This window comes from Lepidochelys olivacea (assembly GCF_965140295.1).
Source record: "Lepidochelys olivacea isolate rLepOli2 genome assembly, chromosome: 10".
NCBI classification, from domain to species: Eukaryota; Metazoa; Chordata; order Testudines; family Cheloniidae; genus Lepidochelys; species Lepidochelys olivacea.
This window is the reverse complement of record NC_140420.1, coordinates 30950451-30967010: the sequence shown is the minus strand read 5'-3', so window position 1 is coordinate 30967010 and position 16560 is coordinate 30950451. Positions and strand designations below refer to the sequence as shown.

Here is a 16560-nt window from a genome sequence, read left to right as displayed (position 1 = left end):
TGTCTCTTTCACCAACAGAAACTGGTCCAATAAAAGATGTTACCTCTGAGAATATTAATGTTCATGAAAGCAAAAAGCAGAGCAGTGGCAGCAGATAGGTGCTTTGCAAGCTTCATGCATGCAGCTCTACCTTGAGCCTCAGCACTCCCAGCTATTCACTGGTGACCCATGTCAGACTTAAAGAGGTTTGTGGGAGTGAAAAGCTGTACCATTAGCTGTCTGTTAGGCAGAATCTACCATCCCCAACCCCACCACACACATGCACCATGTTTCATTCTATTTCAACTGCTAGACTGCTGGCCCACATCAGTTACACTGGGTGCTGCTCTGTATATTGGGGTGCCACAGAGAATACTGACACTCAAGCATCATGGCTATCTTTCACTGCAGCATTCCCATGCTACATCTGTTTGGCCTTTAGGTTTCCAAAGCCATGGCAGAGGAGCACCACATTATCCTCTATATTATTTTTGTTGTGTGTCACTCGCCATGAACTAAAGCTGGACTCAGTGACCAGGGTGAATGACACAGTTTTCCAATATCAGCACAGAGGAGTTTGTAGCAACTTGTAACTCCTCTCGTGAACTTGCCCCATTGATGATGGCAGATTGGAGAGGGAAGACACAGTGTACCTGTTTCTGGCGCAAGCTGTAAAAGAGGATCTCCTTCTGCATCCCAAAGCCTACGTACACCAAAACACCATTGTCCCATGGACAGAAAGCCGCCAGGCTAGGAGGGAGACTGCTAGGGGCCTAGGAAGGGAAACAAAAAAGGAGCAGAATTAGCACTAACTTCTCCCCACTTATTTCAGCAAGGCCAGGCATGCTGGGAAAAAGAAAGGAGAGTGGTTAGGTGGGTCAGCATTTCCTCTTTGGATCTGTCAGTAGCAGAAGCTTGTGACCCACTACACTATGCAGCTAATATTATGGAGGAACTTTCCCCTGTTCTTATGCTGCACTACAACACAGATGTGCTCACTGCTAACGAATGAAGAACAAATGTATATCGACCTGGGCACGTAACATGAGTCTCCACTGTATACTGTAGTAGGATTTAACATACTAAATACCACTCAGCATCATTTACACTGTTAGGAGAAAATACTAGAGTAAGTCATGGATATTGATGGGGTGGTTAATTTCTCAGGGAGTGAAAATAGTTTCAAAAAGTTCAAATCCCTGGTACTAGATGCCAATCTAGTTGAAACAGTAAAACTCATTCCAATTCATTGTGGTGAGAACTCAGCTGGACAGCCCATTGCCTGCACAGTGAGTACGACTACCTCTTTAACATTTGAGGACAAACAGAAAAAACTTGAAGTGGCGTCACCAGACTTACTGCTGAATCTGCCAATGCGGTATCTAAGACTAATGAAGCTTAAACTTGATAATCTGATGAGCCGCTGCTTCACATCAGAAGAGTTACCTACCACTTACATCCTTCCACATACCACTCCACTTCCTGTGCAGTAAGGATCCTCCTCTTCCCCCAAACCCACTTCTTTCCCAAAGCCTTCTTACATCAATCTCCTCACTGTCTCATGTCTCAACTGTTGTTCTAGGTCTTGTATCTAATTTGGGGCAGAAGTTCTGGTCAGGGACCCTGCCTAAGTGTTCTGTGAAGTGCCATACACTTAGGATGTTCCGTGCGTAAGACAGATTTGGAATGGATATACCTGGACTGTATTCAGAGTAACAGCCGTGTTAGTCTGTATTCGCAAAAAGAAAAGGAGTACTTGTGGCACCTTAGAGACTAACCAATTTATTTGAGCATGAGCTTTCGTGAGCGCTCACTTCATCGGATGCATACCGTGGAAACTGCAGCAGACTTTATATATACACAGAGAATATGAAACAATACCTCCTCCCACCCCACTGTCCTGCTGGTAATAGCTTATCTAAAGTGATCATCAGGTGGGCCATTTCCAGCACAAATCCAGGTTTTCTCACCCTCCACCCCCCACACAAATTCACTCTCCTGCTGGTGATAGCCCATCCTGGACTGTAGTAACCTATGTAACCATGAGGCTACTCGATCAGAACATTAATGCTATTTCTGAGCAGCCAAGTTAGTTCTCTCTTTGTATACCGACCTTGCTGACTCCTGGTTCATATACTCAGAAAAATCCTGTCCCTGTGTTTTATATAGCACAGAGGTACCAACTATTTGCAAATTTAATGTTTTGACTTGAAATGCTTACAAAGCAAATACCCTCTCAGGAATTATGCAGTGCTGCATTCACATTGAAAATCTACATCTTAAAGGAAGATTCAAAACCCCACACTGTTCTGTTTATATACACACACCTTGATTGTTAACGGTTCCTAGGTAAACCTTTCGCAAGTAGAAACAGGTAATAGTGCACATGTGTTGGATGGATCTGCTCTACTCCTGGCTTTGGCTGTAATGCTGAATGTACATATTATATAGTCAGTAAGGTTTAATCTTACCTCCAGGCTTGCAGGAGCTGGGAAGCTTAGCCAATCGATGAGCTCACATTTATCCTTCAGCCAGGCAGAGACCCAGACACTGACACGTCGATCTGAACTTGCAGCCAACCAGAGTTCACCACCTTCAACGCCAAAGTCATGGTACTACAGAATATAAAAGCACAGTTATGATTGTACAGACATAAAGCAATAACACAGCAGAGCTTTCAAATAAAACTGAACACTAAGGCCTGGTCTACACTGGGGGGCGGGGCGGGGGGGAGGATCGATCTAAGATATGAAACTTCAGCTACGAGAATAGCGTAGCTGAAGTTGATGTATCTTAGATCGACTTAGAATCACTTACTCCACGTCCTCGCGGCGCGGGATCGACGGCTGCCGCTCCCCCATCAACTCCGCTTCCGCCTCTCACCCTGGTGGAGTTCCGGAGTCGACAGCAGAGCGATCGGGGATCAATTTATCGCGTCTACACTAGACGCAATAAATCAATCCCTGATAGATCTATCACTACCCACCAATCTGGCGGGTAGTGTAGACGTGGCCTAATAGGCTATCACAGGGCAAAAGCTTATCTGCACTAAAATCTTAGAGAGTGGGAGATTAATGACAGAGGATTAATGCGCAAGCTTTTCCCATCTGGAGAATAGTGCTTAAGTCTATTTTATCACAGGTGAAACAGGCTTGGTGCCTCAGACTGGCACTCGGTAGATGTCTGTACACATCAAAACAACTCAGCAGTTTGTGGCATAATTTTCTCTAAGCTCAGGGTTGAAGGAACAGGGTTGCTTCAGACTGTTCACTGGCAGAGAGTATGTGGCAAGAGACTGTAGCGTCTAACTTCACTGTGCTGGCTCTAGCCAGCGCTGTCATGGTCTCCTTTATATAAAAGTCCCAAATTCCCTCTCCCACTCCATCGGCACAGTTAGTGGTGGATACTTCCTGGTCTTGCAGCAGAACTCCTCAAGTTCTTTGGAGCTTCAAGTGCTACTTTTGGTAGCAAGGGAACAGCAGCAGGTGATTAGACATTTAGCTCCCCTGGGTGGTGGGAAGCTGAGGACCCACCCACTCTGCGTACATCATGCTACTACTGCACCCTGTCATACTTGACTTTACTCTGTTGAAGATACTCCTAAACAAACCAAACAAGATTCAGTGGAGGTGGCATAGGCTAGAGAAGGAAATCATGTAGAGTGACAGTAAACGAAGCAGCTCAGTAATTCATCTGTCCCCGTATCTGCAGCTTTCTATGGCTGTGGAGTAACAGTACAATGGACACCTTGCTCTAGCATAAGAGTGCTACAGCAGCTGGACTCAGGCCTCACCTGTTTCCTTGTGCACTGGATGACAGTGATGGGGGATCCTTTGTGGTCAATGAGCACACGAATGGTCATTCCAGTCCGAGGGCTGCTGACAGCCATTAGCCCATCCTTGCCTCCAGACAAGATGATTTCTCCTGCAGATAGGGGAGAGGAGAGAGCTAATCAACTTCCTGCAGATGGAGAAAAGGCAAAAAGGGGAAGCCTGCAGGAATGCCTGACTCAAGCTTTCTGAGCGCATGCCGGAGCTGGAACAATCTGGTCCTGGGGGTGAGAGAGGAGAAGTGAGATGAAAAGACACAGGAACATTTACTTCAGTTTAAAACACTGCTTCAGAAAAATAGCTAGCATGAGTTTTGAGCAGAAGCAAGCTTCATTATGTGCCAAGTCCCTGAGCTGTACCAAAGCTACTGTACCATGGCATGGTGCCAGATATATAGCTGGTGAGAACTGGCATAGTTTCTAAGATGGAGAATAGAAGTCAATGAATCTGGCCCGGGGTCTTGGGAGGGTCACCAGTATTTGGAGTGGCTGGAGGTTAGAGCTGTCTCCTCCAAGCACAGAGAAACGGAGCTGCAAGGCCAAACTATGCTCCTTGAAGCAGCACCAATGGATTGGTTATGAAAAGCAGCATGTGATCTCACCATCTGCAGAGTAGGCAATTGCAGTCAGCGCAACCGAGTGTGGGTGCATTTTCAGTTCCATCTCTGTCCTTGAAATGCTGAACACACGGATGGTGCCATCGCTGTACCCTGCCACAACATGCTGACCCTCAGTCCCACCACGGGAGATGGGGATAGGGCTCCAGGCCAGACACTGGCAGCTCTGCAAAGGAACAAGATTAGAGACATGGGAAGAAGGAGCAGTATGTTCCAAGGAGGTGCGTGTGGGTTACTTCTCCACTCCCACACAATGAAGACATGAGAATGCTGCTAATCTCCATAGATTTCATACCTAAAGCCTTCAGTTACGAATATTTCTCCCAACTCTAGTTCATTCAGTGAAGACAAAGATCTCATCCACAACAGGTAGTGGCTGCTATCAAGACAACATAGGACATTGACACACTCTAAATGATTACCTGATTCAGCACTTGGAACTGTACCACCAGCTCCATGCTGGCCAGAGACCAAACCCTCACACTGCCATCCTCCCCACATGTGGCACAGTGAGACTCACCAGGGCTGAAGGTCACTTCATTCACCTGCAGCAACAAAGGGGACTGACACTCCACAAATGCAAAAGCAAGTTGCACATCTGCCCCTATTCCTTACCCATAGCTTCCCCTGCCCCCATCAAGTTCTCCTCTGGTAGGAGACAGCACACAAGAAAGGAAAGGAAGATTTTTTTAAAGGATGCCGGGGGATGGTGGTAATTAAAATTAGTGAGGGCTATAATGGAAATTTAGAACCATAATAGCAAAGTTCTGACTGCTTGTTCCATAATGAAGGTCTCAGAAGGGAAGTCTCCATATCCCATTACCAATCTAGTTACCCTCTCTTCCAGCCCTTTTTAGTGGCACAAATGTAGTGCAATGTAGCATCAAGACTGACACCCGTCAGACCCATTTTCCAGTATTCTGGACAGAAGACCACTTTATCCATTTGAGAAGTCTAGCTAATAAGTAACACTGCACTTCTAGAGTGCCTTTTATCCAAGGTCCCAATGTTGTACATAAATTAAGCCCCAATGGTTCTGTGAGATGCCTCAGGATTTCCCCCTTTTTACTACAAGAGATAGACACAGAGCAGTTAACTGACTTGACCAAGGCCATAAAGGAGGTCTGTGGCAAAACAGAAAAGAGAACCCAGATTTCCTGGCTTTCAAGTCCTCTGCTTTAGCCACAAGACCATCTTTCTCTCTTGGAGGAGATAATATTACCTAGCTCTTCTATAGCACTTTTCATCCATAGATCTCACAGTGCTTTACAAAGGAGGTCAGTATCACCATCCACATTTTACAGATGGGGAAACTGAGGCACAGAAGTGAAGTGACTTGCTCAACAGGCCAGTGGCAGAGCCTGGAATAGTCTCTCAAGTCACAGTGCAGTGCTCTATTCATTAGGCAACACTGCCTAGATTACAGTGACAGCTCTTTCACCAGTGCCCTATCAGTATTAGTCAAGGTTTGAGCAGTGCAACTTTTCTCAGTAGGGCCAATCAGCCCGTCTGTGATGTAAGCATCCTCAAAGTGCGTTGGACCTCAGGCTCAGGTGGCACTTGGAACACGTGCTTCCTTACAGCACAGGAACACCCCTTCCAATCCCTCTCACCTTGTTCTTATGTCCGCTGATTAGTCGGATGCTGGTGCTCTCTGCCCAGTTTATGTACCACAGTGTTCCTGCAGTGGTGCCCACAATTCCCATATCCAGAGAGTCATCAAAGGTTGCACCAACTATTGTCCCATCCAGGGTCATCTCGTGTTCCAAAAGGACTGAGCTAGACCTGGGGGAAAGTGGAGTCCAGAGTGGAATATACAAAATAACTAGCTACATCCTCAAGCTGGTAGAAGACAACCATTATCCCACCTTCATGGGAAAATTGTCTGGGAGTGTCGTAAGGACAATATGGTTATCTTTAACTACATAGATACTACAGTGATGGGCTCATTAGAACTGCAGCTAGTGACTACCTTAACCATACAGTGTAACCATCTTTCTGGGGGAATTAGGAAAGAAGCTCTAAAAGGATTATTTTGATCACCCACTATGCCTTCTTAATTTGATCCAATATATTCCACAGGTAAAAAAAAAAAAAAGTTAGAAAAAGAGAAGAGTTGACATGTACAAAGATATTTATCAAATACTTGTGCTGTAAAAGGCTTAGCTGTCTAAATAGTTTAGTTTAACAAGACAACTAAGGCTGACTTAGCTTTCCAACAAGACAAAAGCACATGCAAGGGTTCTGAATTGTAGAGCAGACACATTACCTCAGTATTGCCTTGTTCAACGTAACATGTAAGTGGAACAGTAAAATAAGCAGCTTTATGTAAGGCTGGGACAAATGACTACATGGCAAAAGACTGACTGAATAGCAGGTCTTCCTTTAGTGAGCTGGAATCATTCTGCAGGAATTACAATTCTTGACAGGAAATCTGGGGAAAGGAATTCGGGGAAGATTTCCTTGTCCTTGGAATTTCAGAGTTAGAGTGGGGCATCAAAGCTTGGCTCAGCTAAGGGATACATTAGCAGTTCACAGTGCATTCGAAGACCACACTTAACTTGAACACAATATAGCATATTGCAAGCTGAGCTTGCCTTTAGGATGCTTAGATACCATGGTGACAGGTGCCTTATAAAAACTTAAGACAAAGCAGAAGTACATCCCAAGGAGACCAGAAGGCTGCTCAGATCAGGATGGCGTATTGCATGCTAAGATCTGTAGTCTCCACAGGCTGAACTCCTGTAGGAAAGATGATGGTGGCCCCACATTGTGCTGGGATAGACTTTGCTGAGAAGAGAGGGAGTCACAGTTGTTAAAGGGGAAGCAAGGGATGCAATTTTCCAAGACAGAATAAGCAAATTCAGTTCTCTTTCCTGCTAAAAGAGGTTTTACAAATCACCAAGACAGAGATCAGGTGAGGTAAACCCAAATATTTTTAGTACCAAGAAAGTCTACCACTAGTGACATGATCAGTAAGGAGATGGAACATTCTTTAAGCCTGCCCAGGATTAAATACCTATCTGGACATGCTAAAATACGCCAATGAAGAAAATGCAAATTGTGTCTGGTTCAAAAAATGTGATACTTGGGCTTGTCACAGACATACACAAAAAGAATTGTAGGTGTTCTAAACCCCAACTCCTTCGGACAAGGATAAGAAAGGAACAGCCAGAAATTTCCACCTTGAATTCCAAGAGAATCCAGACCCAATGAACCAAGAGTCACAGGAATTTAGAGGAGGAGCTAAGAATTAAAGGACAAGGGAAACAATTGCATAGGCTAGTCAAAAGCCTACCTCTGCCAATGAAAAGATACCACCTACTGTGTTCAGGGAGTACAAGAGGAAGGAGAAGGTATGTCCAGAGAGTGGACTGAGTAGCTATGTATCTCAGCACAAACCTCTCTCTTCAGGTTTGTGCAACCATGAGTTAGACACTGCATACACAAGCCACCTCACCTGGCATCGGAACCTTTCAGCCTCAGCTCCTGCACCGCTGCCACTGACCACAGTCGAATTCTCTTTGTGTTGCTGCCACTGACCAGCCTGTTGCCACAACACAGAAGCACACCTAGGACAACAGAAAGGAAATGCTTTAATGCAACGTTAATACCCATACTTGTTGATCATTATAAAGGGATTGATAGACTCTACCAACTAAGTTCGCTGGTAAATGTTTGGGAGGAGGAGGAGTGGCTATACTAGCAGGGGTCTGAACCCAAGGCCTCTGGTTTGCTATCCAGAGGTTTCTAGAATTTGGAGGCTGAACCCAGGCCTCTTAGCAATTGCACAGGAAGTATGCATGCATACTTGCACCAGATATGGCATGAATCTAGCTCCAATCCATTCTAGCATCTGCCAGTGACTTAGCATTAAGCACTGAGAAACAGCTGGAATCAGGGTCCAGCAGGGCCAAGATTCTTCTTTCCTCTCAAGTCTCTGTGGAATTTAAGACGCAATCCCGTCAGAAGCCAGCAGCATCTGTACTTACCAATCTCACCCTCATCAGCCTCCCAAGTCATGAAACAGCGATTGGTCTGTGTGTCCCACACACAGATCTGTCCTGTGTTGGTCCCACTATAAAGAAGGTAGTTGGTGCTGTAGCAGAGAGATGTCAGTTCCACCAGTCCTACCGTATCAGGGATTGCAGCTCTATGAACCTGCCACATAACAAAAAGCAGCAAGGTCAGAGAGATCATGATAGTTTATTTTTAAAAACCACCCCCAAATTAAGTTAATTCACCCAATACTTTAGCATTAACTGAAAACCAGTCACCATCAGTAGGTGTTGCATCACTGAGGCTATGTGTACACTACCATGGTAAGTCGACCTAAGTTATGCAACTCCAGCTACGTGAAAAACGTAGCTGGAGTCAACATATCTTAGGTCAACCTACTGCAGTGTCTAACCGCGCTGGATCGACAGGAGACACTCTCCTGTCGACTTACCTTACTCTTCTCATTCTGGATGGAGTGCAGGGGTCAACTGGAGAGTGCTCTGCCATCGATAAAGCGGGTCTTCACTCGACCCATTAAATCGACCCCTGGTGCATCGATCGCCAGAGCCTTGAACCCGTGGTAGTGTAGACATAGCCTAAGAGAAACCAATCGCCCCCACCCGCTGGCACAGACTAGAAATGGCAGAGCCTTTCATATCAATTACTGTGTGGGCTTTAAAAGGAGACAAGGCAAAGTCTGACAAATAGAAAGGAGAAGTTCAGATGTTCAATCTGCAAACACCTAGAAGATAATAGGGTGATAAGTAACAGTCAGTATGGATTTGTCAAGAACAAATCATGTCAAACCAACCTAATAGCTTTCTTTGACAGGGTAACAAGCCTTGTGGTAATAGCTTTCTTTGACAGGGTAACAAGCCTTGTGGTAATAGCTTTCTTTGACAGGGTAACAAGCCTTGTGGATGGGAGGAAGCAGAAGATGTGGTATATTTTGACTTTAGTAAGGCTTTTGATACTGTCTCGCATGACCCTCTCATGAATAAACTAGGGAAATACAAGCCTAGATGGAGCTACTATAAGGTGGGGGCATAACCGACTGGAAAACCGTTCCCAGAGAGTAGTTATCAGTGGTTCACAGTCAAAATTGAGGTCCTGCAGGGATCAGTTCTGGCTCCAGTTCTCTTCAATATCTTTATCAATGATTTAGATAATGGCGTAGAGAGTACACTTATAAAGTCTGCGAACGATACCAAGCTGGGAGGGGTTGCAAGTGCTTTGGAGGATAAGATCAAAATTCAAAATGATCTGAACAAACTGGAGAAATGATCTGAAGTAAATAGGATGAAATTCAATAAGGATAAATGCAAAGTACTCCATTTAGGAAGGAACAACCAGTGGTACACATACAAAATGGGAAATGACTACTTAGGAAGGAGTACTGGGGGTTACAGTGAGTCACAACCTAAATATGAGTCAACAGCATAACACTGTTGCAAAAAAAGCAAACATAATTCTTGGATTTATTAGCAGGAGTGTTGTAAGCAAAACACTAGAAGTAATTCTTTCGCTCTACTCTGTGCTAATTAGGCCTCAGCTGGAGTATTGTGTCCTGTTCTGGGGATAAGACAAGAAGCAATGGGGTTAAACTGCAGCAAGAGAGTTTTAGGTTGGACATTGGGAAAAACTTCCTGTCAGGCTGGTTAAGCACTGGAACAAATAGCCTAGGGAGGCTGTGGAATCTCCATCATTGGAGATTTTTAAGAGCAGGTTGGACAAACACCTGTCAGAGATGGTCTAGATAATACTTAGTCCTGCCTTGAGTGCAGGGGACTGGACTAGATGACCTCTTGAGGTCCCTTCCAGTCCTACACTTCTATGATTCTATGTACCTTGAGGCTGATGTCAGCTCCCCGCTGCTCAATTAGCCAGAAAGCCACTGCTCCCCTGCCTACACAGGCAAGTTCACCATCAAAAAGAGGGTTAAAGGCCACCTCATGAACTGGTTCTAAGAAATGGGTGGACGACATTAGGTCATAAGTATGGGTGTTCCACAGGGCGAGGGTCCGGTCACTGTAGTCCCCTATATATGACATGAAAGACAGTAAGAACTTTAGGATATCACTTTAATTTCCTATACATGTTGTACATTTCCATATTAATCAGAATTCCCCCCAGTTTAACGTAGACACAACTTAAACTTCAACTCCCTTTGCTTAAACATGTACTACCAGCTTCCCTTATGTCAAGTCCTATACCAACCTAGTGATCTTATACAGAAGAGACACCAAAAATGACCCTATCACATCGTGTGTGCATTCTGTAGACATCCAGTGACCCAGGTGACTGTGTAACAGCAACTTGACATCCTAACTCTATGCCCCAAGTAACCTCATTACACCTAAATACCCTGTGGATACCATACCCTCAGTGACCTCTTTATACCAGCTGGCTGTCCTGGAGACATCCTACACAAGCTCATAGCTTACAGGTTCAGATGACTAACCTAGTGTAACAAGGAGCCTATCGTCACGAGAGTATGCCATGGCCTGTACTTGGGTCTCGTGATGGAAAATAACTTTTTGGCAAGTCCCATCCTGTACGTTCCAGATCCGGATCTGACAGCATGAGTCTCCATTCCCCTGGCCAGAGGCAGAGGCGAGAACCTGGCAAAACAGTAATATATCACCATTGGGAACTCAATAAAAAATGATATGGGTGTTCTAGGAGAGTCAACAAGCCCTATGCATTAAACCAGAAGTGAACTCATACAGATGGCAAGAGGAAAGCTCTACAGATTCATAAGGATGGAGGCACCTGATGAAAAAACACACAAGAGAAGAGTGAAAGCTTCATGGCCACATACACACAGCATTAAGTGCCAGAGTTAGTTGCAGATGTGGCATGAGGATTAGCATATGCATGCTTTAACTCCAAAAACCAGAGTCTCTATGCAGTGGGCTAGAGAAGCAGCTCAGGCAGAAGAGGAAACAGATACACATAGGAGCTCATTCAGCAAAGTCCATCCAGTCAAGGGCAAATAGTACATATAGCCAAACCAAAGCTTCTCCAGGAGGACAGGAGACATTCATACCTGGGCATCATGGCTGACTGCTAAAGTAGAGATCTCTTCAGGGTGGCCAATCCAATGCTGCTGCGATCCTGAGTGCAGGTCTTCAACCACAATCACGCACCCACAGGTATAGGCAAAAAAACCTAGGTGCAGTGTGAAGACGAGAGATATGACATCAGGAGAGGTCTGCACGGAGGCCTTGTGTACAGGCCCATACACTGTTGCATCTAACCTACACAGCATAATTACAGAAGTGAAACTAACTCTTCTGTCTAGAGTGCTTTAGAGTTAACTGCCTTTTCATTACAGGCCATAGGGTGTCCTTCCAATCAGGGAATGGGCAGAGGTAGAAATCTCTGTTCCTCCCACTTTGATAAAGAAAAGCTCTTCTGCATCTTCAGCGCTGACGCAAAGAGGTGAGACGGCCTATAAAACAACAAGCTCTCTTCCCTGCCATCATGTGAGATGAACAACTAAAAGCTGGAAATTACTTTGCTAATAGGATTCTCCAACATGCCTGTATCGCTGATGTATCGCTCCAACATAAAAAGGGTCCCCTGTGGTACAAAATAAACTCACTGCAGCAGAGTGAAGCTCTCATGTGGATGGCAACAAGACTATTTAACTCAGTAGTTCTCAAACTTTTGTACTGGTGACCCCTTTCACATAGCAAGCCTCTGAGTGCGACCCTCTTATATATTAAAAACACTTTTTAGTATATGTAACATTATAAATGCCGGAGGCAAAGCGGGGTTTGTGGTGGAGGCTGACAGCTCGCGATCCCCCAGGTAATAACCTTGAGACCCCCTGAGGGGTCCCAACCCCCAGTTTGAGAACCCCTGATTTAACTCATCTAACTGTGCAACGTTTGCACATTTAATGTACCATTACAGAAGTGCTGGGATACACACACACACACTTCCCTGAAGACTAAGCCCTAGAGTACCTGTGTCTGGGTTCCAGACCATATTCCCCCTTCCATTCCCATTGTAGCCAATGACTGCCTTTAATTTCAGGCCCTCGTTACCAGCTGGGGGATACAAGACACTCTGCAAGGAAAACAGACACTGGTTCAAGACCACGTTTGTCAGGATGCTCCATGTCAGTTCAATTCTAAATAGTTGCACAGGAACTACCACACACACACAAAGTTGAACAGTCAAACACATGCCCACCCATTTCTGTAGTTACACATACAAAAAGTGAAACCCAAACTAGATATATATACTCTTCCAGATACATATATACACCAGCATCCTGTAACAGGTTGGCAGTGTTTCCCCGAACACCCCACCTGGGGAGTAGGTGGTAGTGCTGTTGGGAAAGGGTTAAATGGATGCTGCTGACTCACTGACAGGGATGCTTATTTACCCCACTTGGAGATAAGGGAGGTGGGAGTAGCTCTCTGCAGGACAGGGGATCTAGAGTGTGAGTGAGCAGTCCCGAGGGAGGAAGTCTAGGAGCTGCGAAACCAGGGAAGAAGGATTGAGCTGAAATTTATGTTCTCATTGATTTGTTTGCCAATAAAGCTGAATCCCAGGAAGGGGTAAGTTTGGACTTTCTACACGGTGTGAATTGTGTTGGTACAGCAGACTGGGAAAGGCATCTGCTCTCAAACACGTGCCTACAGACTCTCTGAAGCACTCTAAGTACTTCTCTTGCACTCTCAGTATCTTTTGAACAAAGAATATACAGATGTGCACAGAAAAATAAGTGACCCAAAACCACTTATGGAAAGATCATAGTCAACTCATCTGTGGTCATAACAGAAAGTGAGACTAATGCTAAGGGTTTCTAAAACGTGGGAGTGCATTTCACAAAATCCTTTGCACTGCCGGAGGTATAAAAAGGAAGCTACATTAGGAAAGAACCAAACCAAAACCACCTTTCCTGCTCTTTATCTGGCCAGACTCTTAGCACTGCAGCAATTCTTACCTTGGGGAGCACAGATGCTTTGAAGCGAGGAGTAAAGTGCCTGTAGGAATCTGGGCGGATATAGTGCTGGGGTTCAGGACCCTTGGTCTCCTTTCTAGGTTCTAGCACAAAACATAAAATAAGCCTAACTTTGCTCATGGTAATGGTGCATCTTGAGCAACTAGGCCAGTTAATGTTCTGGTTTATTAGCCTTCTGGATGTTGAAGAGGTGTGTACACATGGACACACACACAGGCTGGATTCTCCACTGTCCTGCACCTTGTGTAGTCATTTATACCAGTACAAAGGGGGTGTAAAATGACCCAATCAGAATATAACATTCACACCCACTCTGCCCAGGTGCAAATGGCTGCACCAGGTGCAGGGTCATATACGTATTTTCCTACACAATCTCCTCTCTGGTTGGAAAATGCCAGCATACCAGGTGTAAAAACAGACTATAATTCAATAACCTATTTCTGTCATTTTGTCAGGGTGACAGATACTCCACAAACTCAAAGTACTATCACACTGTGCACTATGGGTCTCAGTACCTGAGGAGACAAGCCAAGCAAACAGAAAGCCATGACTTAATAGTGAGACAAGCCTTACTTTTAAAAAGGAAGCTCTCTCACAGATCTTGCCTGAGGCTTTGTGCACTGGCAGCTTCATGCCTCTGGCAGCTAGCCATGAGGTGCTGCAGTGTTGAGGTTGTATTTCTATTAATAGACACATTGAAAGCCTTAACAGAAAGCACAACTTCAAAGCAGAGACAGGTTACATGGTGGAAAGGACTCCTGTGTGCTTAGAAGCAGCAGCAGCAGAGATGGAGATGGACCAGGGAGGGAGACAGAGAAACAACAAATGGTCACAGAGACCAAAACAAATTTCCCTTACTCTATTCTTTTCGGCAAATGATATCCAAAAGAAGGAAAATATCACCTGGGAATTCTAGGAATGCATACTGCATTTGATCTTGTGGCTTAAATCACATCCCTCCCAGAAACCCATGGCAGGCCATTAGTATTTCTACAGACACCATACAGAATGCAACATACACTTTCCACTTGTGTCTATATTTTCATGGATTTTCCCTCATTTATTTTATTACTAGAAGCACACTGCCTTGCAGGTGAATGCTCTTTTTGTTCCCCAAAGGAGCGAAGCTCTTCAAAGGCCCAGAATACCCCTTGATTTACCATTTCCTGAGTGACTGGGAGACCTCGAACACTCCTGACTCACTTTGGGCCTCACAACAAGAGTTTCCTCATTCTCGACTGGTTCCTCCATGACAAGGGTCGAGTGGTCTTTGTTTCCATCTGAAGCCTCTCTGCTGCTACCTTTCAGACCTGCTTCCTCCCCTTCATCTGATTCAGAGAAAATATCTGCAGAGGAACATTGGTAGAAATGAGGGGAGAGTTATTCTGTGCTTCTCAGGGTTTATTTTATGAGTGGCTGACCCTTCAATTACAGAGAGGTTATAAAACAAAGTAGGATTTTCCTGTTGCCTGTGGGGAGAATCTGGGCATTCACCAAAGGTCAGAGATCAGAGATATTCACAGAACTCCTGGAAATGCTTGGCCAGCAGTTCAGTAGATGGAACCAGGGGGCAAGGGAAAAAGTGGCACCAAAAATTACCAGACAGTACTAGGCTGGGAAGGAAAGGTGCAGAGCTGCTCATCTCAACCTACAGGAAGAAATGGAGGTGGAGGGAAGAGGTGCCAGGGCAACTGTTGAATTATAGAGGGAGTTTTCCCCAACGAAACTTTAATTCCCCTTCTCTACAGGTGATTCCTCTTCTCACCATCACGTCCTGCTTGGTGGATAGAACTGATGTCCAGACATGGTGGTGAGGCCAGAGATGGAAGAGGAGCTGACTGGCGGGGTATCTCATTGGCACTGGATGTAAAATCCTTTAGCTTCTCAGAGCTAGTTTCTGTGAACAGAAAAGGGGACTGGGTAATTCCCTCTGATGTCCTCTGAAGACAGGCTGAGGCAATGGCAATACAGTACCAATATGCTCAGCTCTCCAGCTTCCTCATACCCAGATGAAGTCATTTACAGATGCCTTATCCTTTTGTCCTCAGGAGAAGAGAAAAGGGAGACAGGGAGAGGTGAGAAGCAAGAGACAGCGGAGAGAGAGAAACGCAGGAGAAATTAAGGTAACAGAGCAGAGGAGGAAGAAGAGTAAGAGATAGAAGAGATGAGGAAGAAGTTTATCAGCTAGCCCATGGCTGACACACTTTGCCCTTGCCCTCCTCAGCAGTGGTCTCTGTGACAAGGGGAAACACTAATCAGTTGGAGATTTCAAACTGAAGATTAATCCCTAGCACTAACAGGAAATTAGCTCTTAGCGCCCTGGCATCCTTGGCCAAAGAGTAAAAACCCATTTATAACCAATTCAAGGCTCTCCTGTGTCCTGAAAACAGATTTGGAAAAATGTGTCTGAATGTGCAACAAAATGAAAGAGGCAAACTCACCAGCTCTCGGAGGCACAAGGGACTCAACATAGGGATGAATGCTGGAAAGGTAATGAGACAAGAATTACAACAATGGGGGTGAGAACAGGAGAGAGAGGGGAACCATGGAAAGCGTTCCCAAGCCAATGAGATTTGATGAAGGATTGTAGTGCCCTTACTCAGCCTTGGGTGACTCTGCTCTGGACACAGCTAGGAAGTCCCAAAGGAAGATGGCATCTCCAATGCTGATGATGTGCTGTTGGTCAGGGGTGAAGGCCACCTGTCGCACTGGCTCCGAGTGGCCAATATATACCTGGGAGAAAGTAAGAGCGGAGGGGCATGTCTTGTACTTCCAATGCTCAACTGCTACACCTTTGCATGTTCTCAGGACCATTCATGGTTCCCCTCAGCACAGAAAAGGTGGTAAAGGGCCTTCCCAGAAAAGGCTCTTTAGTATTTTTCTATATAGTTATCGTACCATATTGGATATACAGTATGGCGGAATTCTGTCCAAAACTACCTAACAGAGGTTCTCTTATGTACCTCCTGAGGGTGCATACACCAGGCCTGCACTGCTGAGTTCTGGGGTCATTCTTTAATGAGGTTGCAATGGTCTGGAGGAATGAATATGGGATTGGAAACTGGAAGAACCTGAGTCCTCATCCTGACTCTGCCAAACTCCTGTGTGACCTTGAACAAGCCACTTCACTGCTCTCTGTTGTTCCATCTGTAAAA

General features: G+C 45.2%; 1 protein-coding gene across 3 annotated transcripts in view; it reads right to left on the bottom strand.

The window, feature by feature from the left end:
* WDR90 (WD repeat domain 90) overlaps positions 1–16560 on the bottom strand; it is a 52288-nt gene that overhangs the window by 4404 nt on the left and 31324 nt on the right. For all 3 annotated transcript variants that reach the window (XM_084640408.1, XM_084640406.1, XM_084640407.1), the window contains exons 25-41: positions 16005–16138; positions 15847–15887; positions 15171–15302; positions 14566–14751; positions 13388–13488; positions 12399–12501; positions 11474–11595; positions 10886–11045; positions 10272–10462; positions 8418–8586; positions 7886–7997; positions 6039–6210; positions 4848–4970; positions 4411–4591; positions 3773–3903; positions 2451–2594; positions 633–752 (exon numbers count right to left, since the gene is read on the bottom strand). In XM_084640408.1, coding sequence (XP_084496534.1) covers positions 633–752; positions 2451–2594; positions 3773–3903; positions 4411–4591; positions 4848–4970; positions 6039–6210; positions 7886–7997; positions 8418–8586; positions 10272–10462; positions 10886–11045; positions 11474–11595; positions 12399–12501; positions 13388–13488; positions 14566–14751; positions 15171–15302; positions 15847–15887; positions 16005–16138 — 2322 coding nt within the window. The remainder of the gene's footprint in view (positions 1–632; positions 753–2450; positions 2595–3772; positions 3904–4410; positions 4592–4847; positions 4971–6038; positions 6211–7885; positions 7998–8417; positions 8587–10271; positions 10463–10885; positions 11046–11473; positions 11596–12398; positions 12502–13387; positions 13489–14565; positions 14752–15170; positions 15303–15846; positions 15888–16004; positions 16139–16560) is intronic.